This window comes from Sphaeramia orbicularis, chromosome 1 (genome assembly GCF_902148855.1).
Source record: "Sphaeramia orbicularis chromosome 1, fSphaOr1.1, whole genome shotgun sequence".
Taxonomy (NCBI): Eukaryota; Metazoa; Chordata; class Actinopteri; order Kurtiformes; family Apogonidae; genus Sphaeramia; species Sphaeramia orbicularis.
The window spans coordinates 8,737,279-8,757,217 of NC_043957.1; the positions used below are offsets into that span (position 1 = coordinate 8,737,279).

A 19,939-nucleotide genomic window follows, 5' to 3' on the forward strand; every position below is an offset into this window, starting at 1 on the left:
GGAACAATCAATAAACATAAACATCATCCCACCACAGACCTGCACAGTCCCACTGAGCACAGATCCAGCAAATGTCTAATACTCAGTCTGTCTGATCTCATCATCATAAGGGATTTTTTTTGCAGCAAAATCATATTGTTATTAATTTGTTAGACACATATGAGTGTTATTTTCATTTTTTTGCTCCATGTAGTCATTAAAAAAGTTCTCTACAAAACAATGATGCCAGTCCATCTGCACAGACCTGATCTGAACTGCACTAATCTGCTGTAAATCTGTGTGTTTGGTGTTGACAAAACAGCTTCAGTTTCATTCAGTGTGTTCATCATAGACACAGTTTCAGACTTTGACATTCTTAACAGGAATGTTGAGCAAGTGCACCGCAGCTTTGGTGGAGTTTGGATTCATGTGAAATCCTTTTATGAGGGAAAGAAGGGTGAAAATCCGTTGTTGGGGGTTGTCCGTCCCGGTGGATGTGTGAGGTTTGGAGTGTGTTCAGACTAAAGCCACAGATCCTCACAGGTCTACATGACTGGAACATGAAGAGACAAAGGTCCGCTATGGGCTCCGTTCACTCTCATCCTCCAGTCCTTCACCTGCAGCTGTTTTCTTGGCTTTTATGTGTGAAGAGAAAACACAAGGATCGCAGCATTCAGAGCGGAGCGAGGACGCACAGGCCGAGTTGAGTCTTCACGGTTCTCATGGTGTGTTTAAGGCCGTCCGGTGCTCTGAGCTCCTCTTCAGTCTAGTCAGACACTTGTGTGACCGCACATCCCGAACTCCAACTATGGCAGAAGTAGCTCCAGCTCCCGCCGCGGCTCCGGCCAAGCCCGCCAAGAAGAAGGCGTCCAAACCCGCCAAGAAGGCCGGACCCAGTGTGGGGGACCTGATCCTCAAAGCCGTGTCCGCCTCCAAGGAGCGGAGCGGCGTGTCTCTGGCCGCCCTGAAGAAGGCTCTGGCCGCCGGAGGATACGATGTGGACAAGAACAAGGTCCGGGTCAAGACCGCGGTCAAGAAACTGGTCCTGAAGGGGGCTCTGGTCCAGACCAAGGGGACCGGGGCCTCCGGCTCGTTCAAGATGAGCAAGAAGACCGAGGCCAAGAAGCCCGCAAAGAAAGCCGCTCCTAAAGCCAAGAAGGCCGGCGCCAAGAAACCCGCAGCCGCCAAGAAGCCCAAGAAGGCGGCGGCGGCCAAGAAGGCCCCAGCCGCCAAGAAGGCTCCGAAGAAGGCCAAGAAGCCCGCAGCGGCGGCCAAGAAGGCGGCCAAGAGCCCCAAGAAGGCGGGGAAGAGCCCCAAGAAGGCGGCCAAAAAGGCCCCCGCAGCCAAGAAAGCCCCCGCAAAGAAGGCAGCCAAGCCCAAAGCAGCCAAGAAGAGCCCAGCAAAGAAGGCAGCCCCGAAAAAGAAGTAAAGAGGCCCAGCCTGAGACTGAACCACACTGAGCAAAGGCTCTTTTAAGAGCCCCCACCACCACTAGAAAGACACACTTCCTCCTTGGAAATATGTGTTTATTTAGAATGAGTTTCACCTTTAATGGTGGAAATCACAATTGCAGGGTTTCAGTTCATCATTCATAAAATAATATATTTTAGATATAGGGAATATGGTTTCATTTTTTTGTTGTATTCACACTGAATTTTCCAAGTGGGAAAAAGTTAATGAATTAACCCCTTCATTTTTGCTGAAGGTACCAGGCTGAGATGACATTTTCAGTCATTTTATCGGTTAGTCCTTAAACACTGGACTGACTTCACCCAGACTGAGGTTCATGTAGGTGCTTGAATTTTAGTTTCAGTGTTTGCATTTATAACTGATCATGTCATTCATTATTTTTCTTTTAATATTACCTCTGCCAGCTTAGATGCCAGGCCAAAGCTACTTACAGAGGTGATATAGATGTTGAAAAATAAAACTTTATGTCATTAAAGGAAGTTAGCTGGTGCTCTCAGGTAGACTCCAGGTACATTCTTATTGTAATCTTTGGCCAAGTGGCTTCACTTTTGTGGATAAAACTTTGTGTTCTCCTTTCATTTCTAAACTTTTTTAGGAGACATCATCGTAGATGTTTATAGCATAACCCAGCCCACATGTACAAGTGGGCCCCATATGGGTTGCAAAGGGGCCACATGAGTATCAAGTGGGCATGGGGTGGAACTGGATATGATCTCTTGGGTCCCATATAGTTCATTCAACTCCACACTTCCTCCTTGTAAATATGTATATTTATTTAAAATAAGTTTCACATTAAATGGTGTAAATCACAAGTGCGGACTCCCTTCCTCTGGACACATAGTTACTGTGTTAATTAAGCCACAGTTGAATTACACAAGTTTGGACTAGTTTGTAAATAGATCCACATTATTCACATCATTTCTACGGCTGCGATGCAATAAAACAACCCAGTAGAAAATAAAAGCCACTGGCATTACACATGGACATAAATAATCATGTTTGATATGAGGGACTGGGTTGTAAACTATTCAACTATGAAACTAATGATATTCATCAAACCACAGATAAAACTATTATTTGAGTTTCATTCAGGTGGTCTTCTGTTTTTAAGATTTATTTAAAGGTAGACCGCTAGTATTTAGTTCAGAATTCATCTATTATATTTCATAAAATTAACTTATAAAATAGACTTGCAGAAGTTTTTAATATCCTTTAAAAAAAATCTACTGGCTCTGACTAAAATTTTAAGTTCAGTTTATTTGTATTAAAGCAGTTTCAGCACGGCAGTAGGTACATGTTTTCATACAGTGAGTATATGCAACAAGATAAAATAGTAGACATCACCAGGAACACTAATTATTTTTTGTGCAAGTAACAAACAATAAAATACATATATACTGAAGATGGGATGTTGTATTATTGGCCAGTTTTAGATGGATTACATGTATTTAAGTGTAACGTAACTCTTAACACAATATGTATGATCTGTTACAATGTGACACTCTACTTTATGGAAATATTGTATCGGTATAAAGTGTAACGAGTAATATACTTGTACTAGCGAAGATGCCAAAGACAATTTATCCTCAAGTCAGTAACGGGAATGTAGTTTTTTTGCGTTCCAAACGAAATCCAAACTAAAATCTTGTGCATGTGTTTAAGGTAATCCTAGTTGTGTAGTTGAATAAGAACAGGAGTTGTGTTCTTTGTCAGTGGGTGTGTGGCTCTTAAAAGAGCCGTTTGGGCTTTTGGATCAGCTGGTCCGTGTGGACTTTTACTTGGCCTTTCCGGCCTTCTCGGTCTTCTTGGGCAGCAGAACCGCCTGGATGTTGGGCAGAACTCCTCCCTGGGCGATGGTCACTCCTCCCAACAGTTTGTTGAGCTCCTCGTCGTTGCGGACAGCCAGCTGCAGGTGACGGGGGATGATGCGGGTCTTCTTGTTGTCGCGGGCGGCGTTTCCTGCCAACTCCAGGATCTCAGCGGTCAGATACTCCAGCACAGCCGCCAGATACACGGGGGCTCCGGCACCCACCCGCTGGGCATAGTTCCCTTTGCGGAGCAGCCTGTGGACACGGCCCACGGGGAACTGGAGTCCGGCCCGAGAGGAGCGGCTCTTGGCCTTAGCTCTGGCCTTCCCGCCGGTTTTGCCTCGTCCACTCATGGTCACTTTTCTTTTCCAGTCTACACTCAAACACTAGTGTCCTCTGGACCCACCAACTCTGCAATATATGCTGCTGCTGAGCGCGCGGGGCTGTGGATCTACCAATCAGAAAAGGGGCTGAGGACCCGCAGAGGGCTGACCCTCAGAGTTCTAGCGGGTGGTTTGAAAGAAGTTTCCTCCAATCAGCAGCTGATATTGAGTCTGATGGTCAGGCTGAGTGTGTGACCAATCAGGAGCCGGAGATCTGAGCATGCGTCACCGTTTCCCCGCAGACGCACGGTTTAAAACCAGCCTGTGTCTGCTGCACACTCACACTTCTTCTGTTAAACAGAAAAGTAGAACCATGGCTAGAACTAAGCAGACTGCCCGTAAATCCACCGGTGGCAAAGCCCCCAGGAAGCAGCTGGCCACTAAGGCTGCCCGCAAAAGCGCCCCGGCCACCGGCGGCGTGAAGAAGCCTCACCGTTACAGGCCCGGTACCGTGGCTCTGCGGGAGATCCGCCGGTACCAGAAATCCACCGAGCTGCTGATCCGCAAACTGCCCTTCCAGCGGCTGGTCCGAGAAATCGCTCAGGATTTCAAGACCGACCTGCGCTTCCAGAGCTCCGCCGTCATGGCTCTGCAGGAGGCCAGCGAGGCTTACCTGGTGGGGCTGTTCGAGGACACCAACCTGTGCGCCATCCACGCCAAGAGGGTCACCATCATGCCCAAAGACATCCAGCTGGCCAGACGCATCCGCGGAGAGAGAGCTTAAACAGGACCCCCCCAGTAAACACAACGGCTCTTTTAAGAGCCCCCACATGGACACAAAGACGTACTTCTTTTGTGATTTCAGATATATTACATCTGTATCTAAACTAGTATCTACATAATCCATTTCCATTGAGTAATTCAGCTAGATGCCAAATAATAACTTGTATGTTTGTAGTTTAGTACATTTATATAGTTTTTTTTCTTGCTTAAACCATAACACTATTCTACTAAAGCTGAATTTAAAAATCTAATGTTTCTGAAGGACAACAGAGGTATACATTTCTCACATCACTAAAACAACCAATGCCGCAGCACAATGAATGCAGTAAATGAATAATCATAGCAGAAGTCTGAGCACAAAACAAACCCTTACACATCCTGTAGGTGTCTTAACGGTTTAATGTAATTGGGTACTAAATTTATATAAATGCATAATGTTTTCTTTGCTGTAAAGCATGACTTTTAATTTTGATGTTAAGCAGTGGACCTTTGTGTGACAATACATATATTAGAACGATTGTGTATATGCAAGTATAAAAGAATAAGACCTTTCTTGAAATATTAAAAACATAGTTCAAAAATAAGTACAGACAATCAAATATACACCCATAATATTACTTGCTGTCTACCAACAATGGCATAAGAAGCCAATTATTCCATACTTGACACACTTCAATTAGCTGTAGTGAAGAAACTACTTCACATTCTTGAGGAGAAAAAAATGTCCAAAAAACATTTCTTGTATAGCTTCATCATCCTTGGGTTTAAAAAAAAAAAAGTGGTTCCCAACCTTTTTATGCTGGTGACCCCATTTTAACATCGAAAATTTCTGGTGACCCCATACATTGAAAATGGAGACTTTTATGGCTAAAATTAATTTGCTTTTCATCATGTAATAGTTTGCTATGCTATGTTGCAAATAAATGTTAATTTTAGTCAACATTTAGTCTATATAATGTATATTATTATGGACGGAGGCAGAAAAGCCAGGTGTAGATTACTGCACAAAGTGACAATTTCATTTTCCTTGGTCAGGATATGTACAGTCAGTCCAGCTTGAATTTACAAAGCTGACAATTAACACTGAACAAACAAGAACTCAAAGTATGAATTCTGAAAGAGCTGCAGCATCTGAAACTGACCACAATGAACATTTGACAGATAAACAGAACCACGGTGCTTCAGTTTCAGCTTCAGAGTTTGTCATGTCTGTTATGTTTTGGGATTGTCTCTGTCAACTCACCATATATTTTTTATTTGTAATTTTTTCATTTTTATTTTTTTTATCAATTATTAGAAATTCCAGGCGACCCCACATGGGGCCCCGACCTCAAGGTTGAATAACACTGGATTAAAGAGTCTGATTTGAAAATAATTTGATGCACGCACACTAAGACTGCAAATCATGTTCTATTTATGAATAAACATTTGATGGATGTGTGTCTTGTGTTATTGAGGATAGAGTGCTGGGAGAACATGGTATAAGTAGGGCGTGCTTGTGTAAGGGGGTCGGATGGATTCATAACTTTCCACAGTTTTTGACTGAGACAAGGCAGTGCAGTCTAAACACCTGATTAGACCTCATGAAGCATTTGTTGTTTTGAACATCAATATCAGGTGATTTTTGTGTAGACCAAAGCAAGGTTTGAAGCAGTGATTTCTACGTATTTTCATGGTTTGAGGCATATATCAATGCGTCAGTGTCTCACAGTTATCAGGAAGTACCATGTATGTATTTTCATAGCTGGGCTTTACAATGTAATCCTGTAAGAAACTATTGCTTTCCTTTGTGTGTACTTTGCTTTCTTCATTGAAAGGTTTGACACTTGCAGTAGATAATAATGGTCAATCACATTAAAAATGCCTCTTTTTTTTTTTTTTTTGGTCAAATTTATTTTTTTTACCTTATCACAAATAACCTACAGCCTTAAATCATGTCTGTCCACTGAAAACAAAAGGATGTAAGTTTCATGTAACCCTTGGTTCAGAGATAGGAAGATGCCAGCAAAGTGGGCAAATTCCATCCATGTAGTTATTAATAAATGGTATATAAATTAAGAATGAGTTAACATACAGATATACAGTTTCCTTCATGCAAACCGAAAATACTTTTGGAAGTCAACAGTCATATTTCTACGACTTACAAATAAAACATTAACATGAATAGAAAAGGCACTACCAAACACATGTAATGACATCCTAGGTAATGATGGTCTAATGAAGCCTAACCAAACCTTTCCTGCTCAGTGCTTTACCAAAGGGTTCACTACTCGAGGTTTCATTGAAGAAGTGAATACTGCCATCTGCTGTTCAAATAAAATATGACAGGCAATTCCATCATTACTACTCGACTTAAAAAGACTGGACATTATGGTCATTAGTCACCTGTACATTCTGCACATTTCATTAATACTGGACTCCATTTTGTGTGTGTGTGTGTGTGTCTTGTTTACTTGACTTTTGATATTCTTATTCTTGACTGTTTTTATAACTGATGAGTGTTTTGCAATGACAAGTTTATTCTTTTCTATTTTGAAATGTAGTAGGAGTGAAATCATGTACTAACTGAATAACTGACACACACGCATACACAATCACCCATGATTTCACCAACGTCACAAACAGGTGTAAAAGAAAAGTATAATAATAACAGAAAACAGACTACCTCTGTTTAACTTCTCCTGCTGTTTCTATGATTTAAGTTCACTGACAACTCAGTACAAATGCAGATACAACTCCAGTGCAGCATAAGGTTTGAAACACTCCAGAAAGCAATATGCTGAATGAACCCAGAACATAAGCTGCACAAACTGAGGCCTGTCATTGGTCACACGGTTGTCATTAGCGACACAAGCCTCTAATCGAGGGTCAACCTGACACACACACCTCAGTTAACTTACACTCATCACTAATCTTAGAAACATACAGATCCCGCATCTTTTCGTCACATATTTGTTTTTAAAATTATATTCACGTTTTAAATTTTACTTTGTGACTGAAGTGTGTCTTTCTTGATTCAGTGGGTGGCTCTTAAAAGAGCCTTTGGGTTGGTGTTTAATTCCAGTAGGTTTTACTTGGAGCTGGTGTACTTGGTCACGGCCTTGGTGCCCTCAGACACGGCGTGTTTGGCCAGCTCACCGGGCAGCAGGAGGCGCACTGCGGTCTGGATCTCCCTGGAAGAGATGGTGGACCTCTTGTTGTAATGAGCCAGACGAGAGGCCTCAGAGGCGATGCGTTCAAAGATGTCGTTGACGAAGGAGTTCATGATGCTCATGGCCTTGGAGGAGATCCCGGTGTCAGGGTGGACCTGCTTCAGGACCTTGTACACGTAGATGGCGTAGCTCTCCTTCCTGGTCTTTCTCTTCTTCTTGCCGCCTTTACCGGCGGTCTTGGCCACAGCTTTCTTGGAGCCCTTCTTGGGCGCGGACTTTGCGGGTTCAGGCATTTTTCTATCACTGAAACAGTAACGAATGTCCTGACTGTAAAGCTCCGCAGGTCTTATGCAGGCTTCATGCAAACTCAGCTGCACAGGCCCCGAGCTGTGATTGGTTCAACTGTTCAGGAGGGTTTCAGTTCCACAGTAACATGGTGACAGACTCTTCCAGTTAATCATCTGCATTGTGTCAGTCAAGCTTTGGAAAATAAAAAGATGCTTAACGATCATTAACCAGAACTTCATAGACAGCAATACAGTGATCAAACAAATACTGACTGAATTACACAGAAGACCTTTGGACAAACAGCAGACACTGCCATGGAACACTATAGACTTCTAAGTCAGTCTCACATTTAAAGAAAGGGGAAAAGGAGGAAAAAAAAAAGAAAACGTATGCATATTTCAAGAATGTGTGCCTTGTTATTGTATATATATGGCTTGATGTAAATTTTAGATTGTCAGGTGTGAATGTATAAACAAATGGTTTCCTTTTTTTTCCCTTTTGTGTTCTTTTTCTCATCCTTGTGAACATTGGTAATGTGCAATTATATATATATATATATATATATATATATATATATATATATATATATATATATATATATATATATATATATATATATATGGCTAAATGTGTATATTAAGTATAGAAGTGTATTTGTGCCTTGTATTAGCTTGTAAATTTCAATAAAGAATAAAAAAAAAAAGTAAAGGAGGGAAAACGACCACATGGCGCTCGTGGAGACAAAGGATCGGAGTTTTTCCCTCAGACTGAAGTGAACTCTGAACTGAGACCAGTGTGTCATCTCATGAACTAAAAGTTCACGACATGAACGGATGGTCAATAAGCAAATTCAGTCAATTTAAAAAAATAAATTTTGTCCAGTCACATCAACTAGAAGGTCAAAGAATCAGTTTTCTGCAAATGTTAGAACTTTTCAATGTAAGATATTTAGTTCAGACATAGGGTAAATATATAACAAAAGTAAGTAAGTAGTAGTAGTAAAAGTAAGTAGTTACCACACACAGGGTTTATAATGCATTTTTTCAGGCGCATGTATAGTGTGATTTTTTTTTTTTACCGTTACATGAAAGGAGGTTTAGTCTTTCATGTAGTGAGTGATCCTTAAGAATTTTTAATTTGTTGATAAAAAATATGGAATGTTTGACCTCCAAATCCGCAGTGACGTGCTAGAAAGTAATAGGTGAAGGCTTTTATTTGTGCATTCAGATATATATATATATATATATATATATATATATATATATATATATGTTATACAAGTCTGTCAGCATTAAAGTATAAGATTGAAATACATCAGATAGTGATTTCCTTTAGTTATACATGAAACATCTGAAATTAACGTTTGTCAGGACTTACGCATTAAAGTATCACTCTTTACATTTAAGTGGGTGGTCCTTAAAAGGACCTTTGGTTTGTTGGTAGTCGTATGGGACGTTTAACCTCCGAATCCGTACAGAGTGCGGCCCTGTCTCTTCAGAGCATACACCACATCCATGGCGGTCACGGTCTTCCTTTTGGCGTGTTCGGTGTAGGTGACGGCATCACGGATGACGTTCTCCAGGAAAACCTTCAGCACACCGCGGGTCTCCTCGTAGATCAGACCGGAGATGCGCTTGACTCCACCACGACGAGCCAGACGGCGGATAGCGGGTTTGGTGATGCCCTGGATGTTGTCCCGGAGGACTTTGCGGTGACGCTTGGCGCCTCCTTTTCCCAGTCCTTTACCTCCTTTTCCTCTGCCACTCATTTTCACTGTTCGGGTGTTATTCCGATATGAGTAGAGAAGAGCGAGTCCCGTTTATTTATCCAGTGTCTGAGAACGTGATTGAGGACAGCTGGGTAGGGGGTTTATTCTGCTTCTATGGATTTCCACGGAGGGTCATTGTTTGCTCTTTGGTGTATTAGCGCCACCAGGTGGACAGTAACAGGATAAATAAAGCTGATACCTGAGTGTCAGGCTTTTTGGGACTTTTTTTATTGAAATATTAAAGCTATACCTACTGCTGTGAACCTGAACCACCCACCTCCCTCCAAAGCCCCCTTCCCACTACCTGAGCCCCTCCTCTCACCTGATGTGTGCGGTGGAAGGGGGGGCAGAGGTGTTGGTATGGTCCACTTTGGTGTGTCTGTGGACCCCTCCTTCAGTAATCAGACACATCATCCAACTGCCGCCGCTCCTGTTTGATCAGTAGAGCCTGAATTTAAGGGTCTGGTCTGTGCAGCGCTGGGTCAGGGTCTTCACTGCACATCAGCTGGGTGATGAGGTGCCCAGGGGATGGGTGTGCACTGTGAGCGCGTGGCCTCCACAAATTTTCTGTGGACATTTGAGGTTTCGTAGTCTATACATTTATCATCCTACACTGTGTGACACCATGTACCTGTACCTGTTTGAGTCCCTGACCTTTGTGCAGACCTGTCTGTGGAGTCCAGGACACCTGCCTCTGGATTTTTGTGCATGCTTAGTATATGCTGAGAAATATTTTATATGTGATACTTCGAGTGATATGCATCTGAAGAGAGACTTTGTGCCATATTTCACAAACATTTCTTTATTAAGGGCAGTGCATATTAATGAACATCAACAATTGCAGCTGTAAATATGCCAGACTGTAGCAGCAGTGCCAGTGTCCATCTGTAGACCCCAGGCAGGTGACAGGAAAGACAGATGACAAAAAGGCAAAACATAAAAACACAGAACAACACAGTGAGGACAATCTACTGATGGTCACAGGCTTGGTTTTCCTTCATCCAATGTTTAAATTGTGATTTGAAGGAGGCATATGACTGTGAGTCTCTTACGTTGAGCGGTAAACTGTTCCAATATTCAGTTCCAATGACTGAAAGTGTAGTTTGTCCAACAGTAGTGCTCCTGCGTGGCCCTCGAGCTGTGGCCCTGGTGACCATCCCACTGACAGACCGGGATTTGATAAAATCTGTCAAGGGAGGAGGGGCAAGTCCATGCAAGACTGTGTATCAGGCAAGCATTTTTAAAATTCACAAAATTATTAACATTAAGAAATACTATAATTCTATTCATATATTCATACATCCTTAGATTACCTTGTTCGTTTAATATCTAACCAGGCAAGACAGAACTGTAGCCTTGCAGAAGGCAGGGCCTTTTGACGGAGCGAAAAGGACCTAAAACAAACTAAAATTACACAGGACAATTAAAACACTAGTATAGAGACACAACTAAAATCCATAAAATGTGTCAACTTTACTTCGAGTTAGATTCACTGTTTAACAATTACATTTGTCATCTACATATATCTCATACATTTAAAATAAGAGGTTTCCAGTACGGTGTAAAAATATATTGTCCATTTGCCTCTGTACTGTCAGTCAGATTTTTATGTCCAACATAAAGTTGTTACTGTGTCTAAGAAATGTAGAGAAACCACAACCTGAGAACCAACAGCTTTCTTTCATGTATGTCAACTGAATACAAACCCAACATTTTTAAATATTTATAGACCAAAATAAAACTTTAGAGTGATTAGACTTTTTTTTAACAGTGAAAACTTTCATATTAAACAGAAATAAGTCCCAGTAGTTGTGCTCTTCCAGGTACTATTTGGACAAGAGGTTTAATAAACTCAATAAATGAGATAAACTCAGACTTTTTCTTTCTATCAAGCACAATGTCCTGTATACCATAAACATCAGTACACAACCTCGATTTTTTTTTTTATAGAAATAAAAAACAAAAACAAAAAAACAAAACAAGAAACATGTCAAACTATACACTGCACCTATTCATTCCTTTTTACACTACTTTTCATTTCTTTTTTTTTTTTTCATTGTATTCTCACTGCTAATAACTTTTTTCTTAATATATCATTATGAACACTGTAAGTGATGTTCTCTTTTAGAACTATTGTGGCTCTCTGAGTTTTTACTGTTTTATCTGTTATGCTGCCTCCTGGTTTTTGCTGTAAATAAGAACTGGTTCTCATACCTGGTTAGATTATCTGTGGTTTGATGAATATCATTAGTTTCAAAGTTGAATAGTTTACAACCCAGTCCCTTATATTAAACATGATTATTTATGTCCATTTGTAATGTCAGTAGCTTTTATTTTCTACTGGGTTGTTTTATTGCATCGCAACCATCGAAATGATGTAAATAATGTGTTTCTATTTACACACTAGTCCAAACTTGTGTAATTCAACTGTGGCTTAATTAACACAGTAACTATGTGTCCAGAGGAAGGGAGTGTGCAGTTGTGATTTCCACCATTAAAGGTGAAACTCATTCTAAATAAACATATATTTCCAAGGAGGAAGTGTGTCTTTCTAGTGGTGGTGGGGGCTCTTAAAAGAGCCTTTGCTCAGTGTGGTTCAGTCTCAGGCTGGGCCTCTTTACTTCTTTTTCGGGGCTGCCTTCTTTGCTGGGCTCTTCTTGGCTGCTTTGGGCTTGGCTGCCTTCTTTGCGGGGGCTTTCTTGGCTGCGGGGGCCTTTTTGGCCGCCTTCTTGGGGCTCTTGGCCGCCTTCTTGGGGCTCTTGGCCGCCTTCTTGGCCGCTGCTGCGGGCTTCTTGGCCTTCTTCGGAGCCTTCTTGGCGGCTGGGGCCTTCTTGGCCGCCGCCGCCTTCTTGGGCTTCTTGGCGGCTGCGGGTTTCTTGGCGCCGGCCTTCTTGGCTTTAGGAGCGGCTTTCTTTGCGGGCTTCTTGGCCTCGGTCTTCTTGCTCATCTTGAACGAGCCGGAGGCCCCGGTCCCCTTGGTCTGGACCAGAGCCCCCTTCAGGACCAGTTTCTTGACCGCGGTCTTGACCCGGACCTTGTTCTTGTCCACATCGTATCCTCCGGCGGCCAGAGCCTTCTTCAGGGCGGCCAGAGACACGCCGCTCCGCTCCTTGGAGGCGGACACGGCTTTGAGGATCAGGTCCCCCACACTGGGTCCGGCCTTCTTGGCGGGTTTGGACGCCTTCTTCTTGGCGGGCCTGGCCGGAGCCGCGGCGGGAGCTGGAGCTACTTCTGCCATAGTTGGAGTTCGGGATGTGCGGTCACACAAGTGTCTGACTAGACTGAAGAGGAGCTCAGAGCACCGGACGGCCTTAAACACACCATGAGAACCGTGAAGACTCAACTCGGCCTGTGCGTCCTCGCTCCGCTCTGAATGCTGCGATCCTTGTGTTTTCTCTTCACACATAAAAGCCAAGAAAACAGCTGCAGGTGAAGGACTGGAGGATGAGAGTGAACGGAGCCCATAGCGGACCTTTGTCTCTTCATGTTCCAGTCATGTAGACCTGTGAGGATCTGTGGCTTTAGTCTGAACACACTCCAAACCTCACACATCCACCGGGACGGACAACCCCCAACAACGGATTTTCACCCTTCTTTCCCTCATAAAAGGATTTCAAATGGATCCAAACTCCACCAAAGCTGCGGTGCACTTGCTCAACATTCCTGTTAAGAATGTCAAAGTCTGAAACTGTGTCTATGATGAACACACTGAATGAAACTGAAGCTGTTTTGTCAAGACCAAACACACAGATTTACAGCAGATTAGTGCAGTTCAGATCAGGTCTGTGCAGATGGACTGGCATCATTGTTTTGTAGAGAACTTTTTTAATGACTACATGGAGCAAAAAAATGAAAATAACACTCATATGTGTCTAACAAATTAATAACAATATGATTTTGCTGCAAAAAAAATCCCTTATGATGATGAGATCAGACAGACTGAGTATTAGACATTTGCTGGATCTGTGCTCAGTGGGACTGTGCAGGTCTGTGGTGGGATGATGTTTATGTTTATTGATTGTTCCAGTGTGTGATATTTGTTTGTTGTTGGTAATTTAGTTTTCTTACTGCTGTAATAATAATAATAAAACATAATTATTTTATTACTGTTTATTATTACTACTTTATTATTTTATTTACACTAGTAGTTTTTATTATGCCAAATACCTGTTTTTCCACTAATATTTTTTATATCTATTATTATTTTCTTTCCTTTTTTCTTGTAATATATGTGTTCAGTCCGTTAAATTTTGTGCTGCTACTGGAACCTTGATTTTCTGAGGGCTCTACGCAAAGGATCAATAAAATTCTTATCAATCTAATTAAATTTAATTTTGATAATGAATAGGTGTATTAACCCTTTATAGGGCACTCATACTCTGAAATTAAAAATAAATGTAAAAAAAAATCCAAGAAATATAGATAAAAACTACAAGAAAAGCATGTGTAAAATGAAAGCAATATCACTTTTAGAACATTAGACCAACATAAGTGCTGATCCAGACACCTGTCCACATCCACATGATCCCTTTTGAACATCATTCCCTACATCAGTACCATTACTTCATGGTACCGAACAAAGCAGGTCCACTCGACCCTCTAGACCACATTAGACCTGGGATTGTTGCCTCTCTGTCCTCACTGGAACTGCTGATGCCACTGTCTTGTAATATGTGCAGAAATGACCAAAACAGTCACTTTCCCAATAAAGGGTTAAAGTGAAATAAGGAGCCTTATAAGGAATTAAGGAAATCATTTTAAACCAATTGTATTTTTGAATTATAACCTCAAACAAACATCTAAATACTTAAAACAGAGGTCTCTGAGGATTAAATCAGTTCTTCCTAAAATATAAAAATAATTTAATGACTGTAAACCAGGTTCTATTTAATCTTGTGAACAGACACCATCGTACATTCTGGAATAAAGTACAGGTTTATGGTCCTCATGAAGATTATCTGATGGAATTCTGTACAAGTATATTTTTTTGACTAATTTAATTAGTTTTTAATACTTGATTAATGTCAGTTTCATTTCTGAATTGGTTAATATTCAGATACATCTCCTTTGTGCAAAATCTCCATTGATAGGTACATCTGTGGAGTTTTAACTACATTAAAGTTCACTGTAAAACTCAAGTGTCTGTTAGGGCAATTTTCTCCTAATCATGTAGAATCAAACCGGGGCAAGAAACCTCTGAATCACCTTGTAACTCGTTTTACATATATTATCATTCGTCATACAATGAAACTACAGTGAAGTATGCCTTTTTGGTTTGGTGGGTGGCTCTTAAAAGAGCCTTTGGGTTGGTGTTTAATTCCAGTAGGTTTTACTTGGAGCTGGTGTACTTGGTCACGGCCTTGGTGCCCTCAGACACGGCGTGTTTGGCCAGCTCACCGGGCAGCAGGAGGCGCACACCTGTCTGGATCTCCCTGGAGGTGATGGTGGACCTCTTGTTGTAATGAGCCAGACGAGAGGCCTCAGAGGCGATGCGTTCAAAGATGTCGTTGACGAAGGAGTTCATGATGCTCATGGCCTTGGAGGAGATCCCGGTGTCAGGGTGGACCTGCTTCAGGACCTTGTACACGTAGATGGCGTAGCTCTCCCTCCTGGTCTTTCTCTTCTTCTTGCCGCCTTTACCGGTGGTCTTGGCCACAGCTTTCTTGGAGCCCTTCTTGGGCGCGGACTTTGCGGGTTCAGGCATTTTTCTATCACTGCTACAGCAACGAATGATCTGACTGCAGAGCTCCGCGGATCTTATACAGGCTTCATGCAAACTCAGCTGCGCAGGCCCCGAGCTGTGATTGGTTCAACTGTTGAGCCGTTGGAGGGGTTTCAGTGGGGAGGGTCTCAGTTCCACAGTAACATGTTGAATCTGGACACAGACTGTGTAAAGGAGGGAAAATAACCACGTGATGTCTGTGGAAACAAAGGGCACGAGACTGAAGTGGACTCAGAGTGGGACACAAACCAGAGTGTGTTATCATGAACTTGAACACAAAGTACATGATGTGAACTGAGGCTCACTAAGAACATTAATGTTCAGTTCATTTGTTATTTAACTCTTTCCCTGCCAGAGCATTTTCCAGTGAGTTGGTAGCCAGCGCCAACCTTTTTGGTCATTTTCACTAATCTTTGAAGGCTCACTGAAAATGTTGTATTAGGAGTATGTGAACACTGAATATATCAAAAGAAAGAACAGAACTTCAACTTTTAAACGCAAAAAACGATTTTATTCTATCTTTATTCGTTCGTGAGATATAAACATTTGAATATTGGTCATTTTCAGGAAAAAACTGAATTTTGACCAAAAAACTGAGAAAATTGCATTTTTTTTTTCAAAGATATTGATTTTCAAATAAAACTGATTTCCTATTTACATTTTTTACTCTGTTATTTACCAACAGTAACACTGTATTCAAAATCACAAAATGAAATAATAACAACAACAATAATAATAACAAACAGCTCTTAGATATCCCATCATTCCACAAAATATTAGAGGAATCTACACCAAACTTTAGACCAAACATCTCCTAAAGCACCAGGTTCCTTATAAACTTTACACATTTACATACATCAGTTATTAGTCTTCCACATATTAGTTTAGCTTTTTGATATAAACACTTAAATATTCCTCATTTTCAAGAAAAAAAAAGAAACAAATTCACTAAATACTGTAGATGTCTGGCCTTTCCTTGGCTGCACCAGGTCCTCCTGTTGGACCACCTGCTGTGTTTGATCTGGAAATAAAAAAAAAATCTAGTTATTTATCTATTTATGAATATATGTATTTATTTATTTCATACAAAAGCCAAATAAAACAGTGTCTTACCTGTGTCAACGCTGACATTATAGAGCTGAACCACATCTGTATTGAATCTGTCCACAGTCTGAACTCACTCTAACAGATGCAGACCAGCTGTCCTTTGTCTTGTCCCATGTCTGTCTGTCCTCTCCTTGAAAGTCCTCTAGAAATGTTTTTTTTTCTCTTCCTCCTGTCTGTCATTGTCTCCATGTCTCTCTCTTTTTTTTTTTTTTTTTATAAATTCTTTATTGAAATTTTCAGAGGAATACAGGCACAGACATATGTCCCTATACTTAACACAGTTGATTAGCCACCCATAAATACATTCACTTATAAAACTGCTCTTTATCTATAAAAAAAAAACAAACAAACAAAAAAAACAAACAAAAAAAAAAACATACATACATATACATGTTAACAAGGCACACATTCTTAAAACATGCATACATTTTCCCTTTTTCCTTTTGTCCCTTTTCTTTCTTTCAATGTGAAGACTGACTTACAAGTCTATTATGTTCCATGGAAAGGAGTGCTGTTTGTCCAGGGTTCTTCTTCTACGTAGTTCAGTCAATGTTTGTTTAATCACTGTTTTACTATCTATGAGATTCTGATTAATGACTGTTAAACATCTCGTTTTCCAGAGCTTGACTGTTATAATGTAGATGATTAACTGGAAGAGTCTATATTTGTTTGTTGATGTAGATTCCTCTAGAAGTCCGTACATGACTGAGCGATAGTTTATAGGGCAGCTCAGGCCAATGTTTTTAAAAAAAGTCCAAACAGCTTGCGCTCTATAGCAGTCAATAAGTACGTGTTCTTGAGTTTCGTCATTTCCACAGTTTATCATCGGACATTTTTTTGTTGTGACATAACAGTTCCAGGATACCAGAGCTCTAGCTGGAAGTCTACTTACAGAAATAAGCCAGCGGATATCTCTGTAATTCTCAGAAATAGATTTGTCCTTTATATTTTTAATGACAGTCTTCTTCTCGTTTTCCTTTACATGTTTGTAATCCACCAATCCACCATAGCTAAAATCGCTTATACATTTATAGATCCCTCTAGAAGTCCCCTTAACCCAGTCGATATTTAAATGTTTATACTTTTCTTTTATGTCACCATATATGATTTTGTAATAAGGTCCTTTCCTTGCCCTGCCTTTTTTTTTCTCCCATGTAGACAGGTCATCGATCCATATTGACTTCCGTGACATACTCATTGAGACATTCTTAATAAAGGCAATATTTAATTTGAGACCGAGATCTAGTGCACCGAGTCCACCGAGTTCTTTATTTTTAAACAATAGTATTCTTTTAGTGACCTCTCTGGTGGTTCCCCAGATCAGATTTACACACTGTTTGTTCAACCGCATTATCATTTTCTCAGTTGGAGGGAAAATATTAGCTAAAAAGAGGAGTTTGGAGAGGATATGAGTTTTCACAATGTTAATTCTACTTTTATAATTTGTATTCTTGTTCTGCCATCTGTTAACTTCTTCCTTAGTCGAGGTGAATTTTTGTTCCCAATTTCTTTCCCCACAGTTGTTATTTCCAAATGAGATTCCGAGGATTTTAATTTCATCTTTAGTTTGAATATTTAGGTTGGGTTTATCTATTGCATCTCCGATCCAAACTCCCTCTGTTTTGCTATGGTTTAGGACAGCTCCTGAAGCCATTTCATACATATTAAGATGATTAGTTAGAACATCCATCTCCACCTGGTTTTTAATTACAACAGTGATGTCATCTGCATAAGCTATTGATTTGACTAAACAGGATTGGCCGAGAGGTATGCCTGTTATTTTTATGTCTGAATTAATTGATTTTATTAATGGGCTGATTGCTAAAACATAAAGAGCAGAGCTGAGAGGACATCCCTGCTTCACCCCTCTCTCCACCTGGAAAGATTTTGTTAAAACACCATTGACATTTATCTTTACGGATGACTTCATATATAAACATTTAACCATGTCGATAAAACTTTTAGGAAGACCATATGCCTCCATTGCAGCCCAAAGATAGTCACGTGAAATATAATCGAAAGCCTTCTTTTGGTCTAAACCTACAATAAAGAAATCCTTTTGGCCTGAATATGACAGTTCTCTTAATGTGCTCAAATTATCCCACATATATCGACCTTTGACTGCGCAGGTCTGTTCTTTTACGATAATTTTTTCTAAAACACTACTTAACCGATTATTGATAATTTTTGCCAGAATCTTATAGTCGGTGTTCATTAATGTTAAGTGCCTATAATTATCGATGCATGAACGGTCACCTTTTTTGTACAGCAAGTTTAAAACTCCTTCATAAAATGAATCTGCCATGACCCCTTTATTTAAACCTTCGTTTAACATAGAGGTAAGTAGATGTAGAACTTCTTCTATACTTAGCTGATAAAACTCTGTGGGGAGTCCATCAGGTCCAGGACTTTTACCTACATTTAACTGGTGAATGGCCTGAACCACTTCTTCTCTTTTGATTTCTCCTTTTAGGGAGTCACAATTTATTGGAGTAGAGTCTCGAATGGAGTCTAAAAGAGTTTTCGTACAACTCCTATCTATGTCGTTTTTTTTATACGAATTCACACAGTGTTCTCTGATAGTTTCTCTAATATCTTTGTCAGTATTTGATATTTGACCATCCGGTTTCTTTATTGATTGTATAGTTTTACTCTGAATTTGTTTTTGTGCAGAGGTGATAATATGTAATACGTTTCCTTTTTCATTTATCTCAGTATCTTTACAAATATTAAATGACATTTCGCTATTCAACTTATCTATTAGGACCTTTAGGTCACCCATAAGATCCATGTCTCTCCATGCCCTCCCTCTTCCTCATCTCTGTGTCGGACCCGTGCCTCCGTGTTTCCCGTGTTCCATGCTTGTCTCCCTCACCTTCTGTTTCTCCGTTACTGTCTGTAATGGTTCTTCTGTAGCTCAATCATACATATAATTGTCAGACTCTGTCTCCATAATCATCTTTAAAGCTTTTGAAACTGTGTGGTTCCTGCACAGTCTGCATCCTCATTCACAGTGACTGCCACTGAATGCGTTGCCATGGGATACGTTGATTTCAGTGCGAAAACGTTATGCCCGGTCCTTCATTTTTCTGGAAAAGCTGCTTAATTGTTTGTTTTTGGACTAAGGAAAGTAGTTCACATGATCCGCAACAGCTTCAACTACAGTATAACAGTGAAAACACGGACTGACGGAATATCTCGTCAATGGAGGGGAAAGAGTTAAATGGTAAATATAATGGTCTTTTTATTTTTCTGAACTCTACCATGTGTTTATTGTTGATATAGGATTATATTAACAAACTAGAACTGTTATTCCTCATTAATTGCATAAATACCCTCTCTTATTGCAACAGTGGGTAACAACAACAAAAAAAAAAACAAAAAACAAACATATTTTGATTTTCTGCAAAAACATAATCAGCTAAATAAACCAAAGGGTTTGGCAATTTTCCACTCATGAAACTAAAGGGTGGGTGAAACAACTATGAACTAGTTTTATAGAATAATCCCGAAGGATTAGATTAGAAATGGAATCTCAT

At 40.4% G+C, this 19,939-nt stretch overlaps 7 protein-coding genes across 7 annotated transcripts; 2 read left to right on the forward strand and 5 right to left on the reverse strand.

Annotated features, from left to right (window-relative positions):
* The first annotated feature begins 703 nt into the window (after window positions 1-703).
* On the forward strand, window positions 704-1,544 carry LOC115425902 (histone H1-like). The gene has a single exon (XM_030143761.1). The coding sequence runs from the start codon at window positions 788-790 to the stop codon at window positions 1,406-1,408; it is 621 nt and encodes a 206-aa protein (XP_029999621.1). The 5' UTR covers window positions 704-787; the 3' UTR covers window positions 1,409-1,544.
* A 1,634-nt stretch (window positions 1,545-3,178) lies between these two features.
* Window positions 3,179-3,610, reverse strand: LOC115428281 (histone H2A-like). Its single transcript, XM_030147601.1, has one exon. It carries the CDS (start codon window positions 3,608-3,610, stop codon window positions 3,224-3,226), a length of 387 nt encoding a protein of 128 aa, XP_030003461.1. The 3' UTR covers window positions 3,179-3,223.
* A 259-nt stretch (window positions 3,611-3,869) lies between these two features.
* Window positions 3,870-4,417, forward strand: LOC115419226 (histone H3). The gene has a single exon (XM_030133881.1). It carries the CDS (start codon window positions 3,954-3,956, stop codon window positions 4,362-4,364), a length of 411 nt encoding a protein of 136 aa, XP_029989741.1. The 5' UTR covers window positions 3,870-3,953; the 3' UTR covers window positions 4,365-4,417.
* Window positions 4,418-7,366: 2,949 nt separating this feature from the next.
* Window positions 7,367-7,908, reverse strand: LOC115419251 (histone H2B 1/2-like). The gene has a single exon (XM_030133918.1). It carries the CDS (start codon window positions 7,806-7,808, stop codon window positions 7,434-7,436), a length of 375 nt encoding a protein of 124 aa, XP_029989778.1. The 5' UTR covers window positions 7,809-7,908; the 3' UTR covers window positions 7,367-7,433.
* Window positions 7,909-9,199: 1,291 nt separating this feature from the next.
* LOC115419265 (histone H4) lies at window positions 9,200-9,609 on the reverse strand. The gene has a single exon (XM_030133942.1). The coding sequence runs from the start codon at window positions 9,569-9,571 to the stop codon at window positions 9,260-9,262; it is 312 nt and encodes a 103-aa protein (XP_029989802.1). The 5' UTR covers window positions 9,572-9,609; the 3' UTR covers window positions 9,200-9,259.
* A 2,443-nt stretch (window positions 9,610-12,052) lies between these two features.
* LOC115419209 (histone H1-like) lies at window positions 12,053-12,809 on the reverse strand. The gene has a single exon (XM_030133860.1). It carries the CDS (start codon window positions 12,807-12,809, stop codon window positions 12,189-12,191), a length of 621 nt encoding a protein of 206 aa, XP_029989720.1. The 3' UTR covers window positions 12,053-12,188.
* Window positions 12,810-14,824: 2,015 nt separating this feature from the next.
* LOC115419243 (histone H2B 1/2-like) lies at window positions 14,825-18,661 on the reverse strand. The gene is made up of 2 exons (XM_030133905.1): window positions 18,657-18,661; window positions 14,825-15,285 (listed from the first exon to the last, which is right to left on the reverse strand). Exon 2 carries the CDS (start codon window positions 15,273-15,275, stop codon window positions 14,901-14,903), a length of 375 nt encoding a protein of 124 aa, XP_029989765.1. The 5' UTR covers window positions 15,276-15,285; window positions 18,657-18,661; the 3' UTR covers window positions 14,825-14,900.
* Between the last annotated feature and the right edge of the window lie 1,278 nt (window positions 18,662-19,939).

What these genes read in the sequence shown, in the direction of transcription:
- LOC115428281 (XM_030147601.1), bottom strand. Translation starts at nt 3,610, where the DNA reads ATGAGTGGACGAGGCAAAACCGGCGGGAAGGCCAGAGCTAAGGCCAAG.
- LOC115419251 (XM_030133918.1), bottom strand. Translation starts at nt 7,808, where the DNA reads ATGCCTGAACCCGCAAAGTCCGCGCCCAAGAAGGGCTCCAAGAAAGCT.
- LOC115425902 (XM_030143761.1), top strand. Translation starts at nt 788, where the DNA reads ATGGCAGAAGTAGCTCCAGCTCCCGCCGCGGCTCCGGCCAAGCCCGCC.
- LOC115419265 (XM_030133942.1), bottom strand. Translation starts at nt 9,571, where the DNA reads ATGAGTGGCAGAGGAAAAGGAGGTAAAGGACTGGGAAAAGGAGGCGCC.
- LOC115419243 (XM_030133905.1), bottom strand. Translation starts at nt 15,275, where the DNA reads ATGCCTGAACCCGCAAAGTCCGCGCCCAAGAAGGGCTCCAAGAAAGCT.
- LOC115419226 (XM_030133881.1), top strand. Translation starts at nt 3,954, where the DNA reads ATGGCTAGAACTAAGCAGACTGCCCGTAAATCCACCGGTGGCAAAGCC.
- LOC115419209 (XM_030133860.1), bottom strand. Translation starts at nt 12,809, where the DNA reads ATGGCAGAAGTAGCTCCAGCTCCCGCCGCGGCTCCGGCCAGGCCCGCC.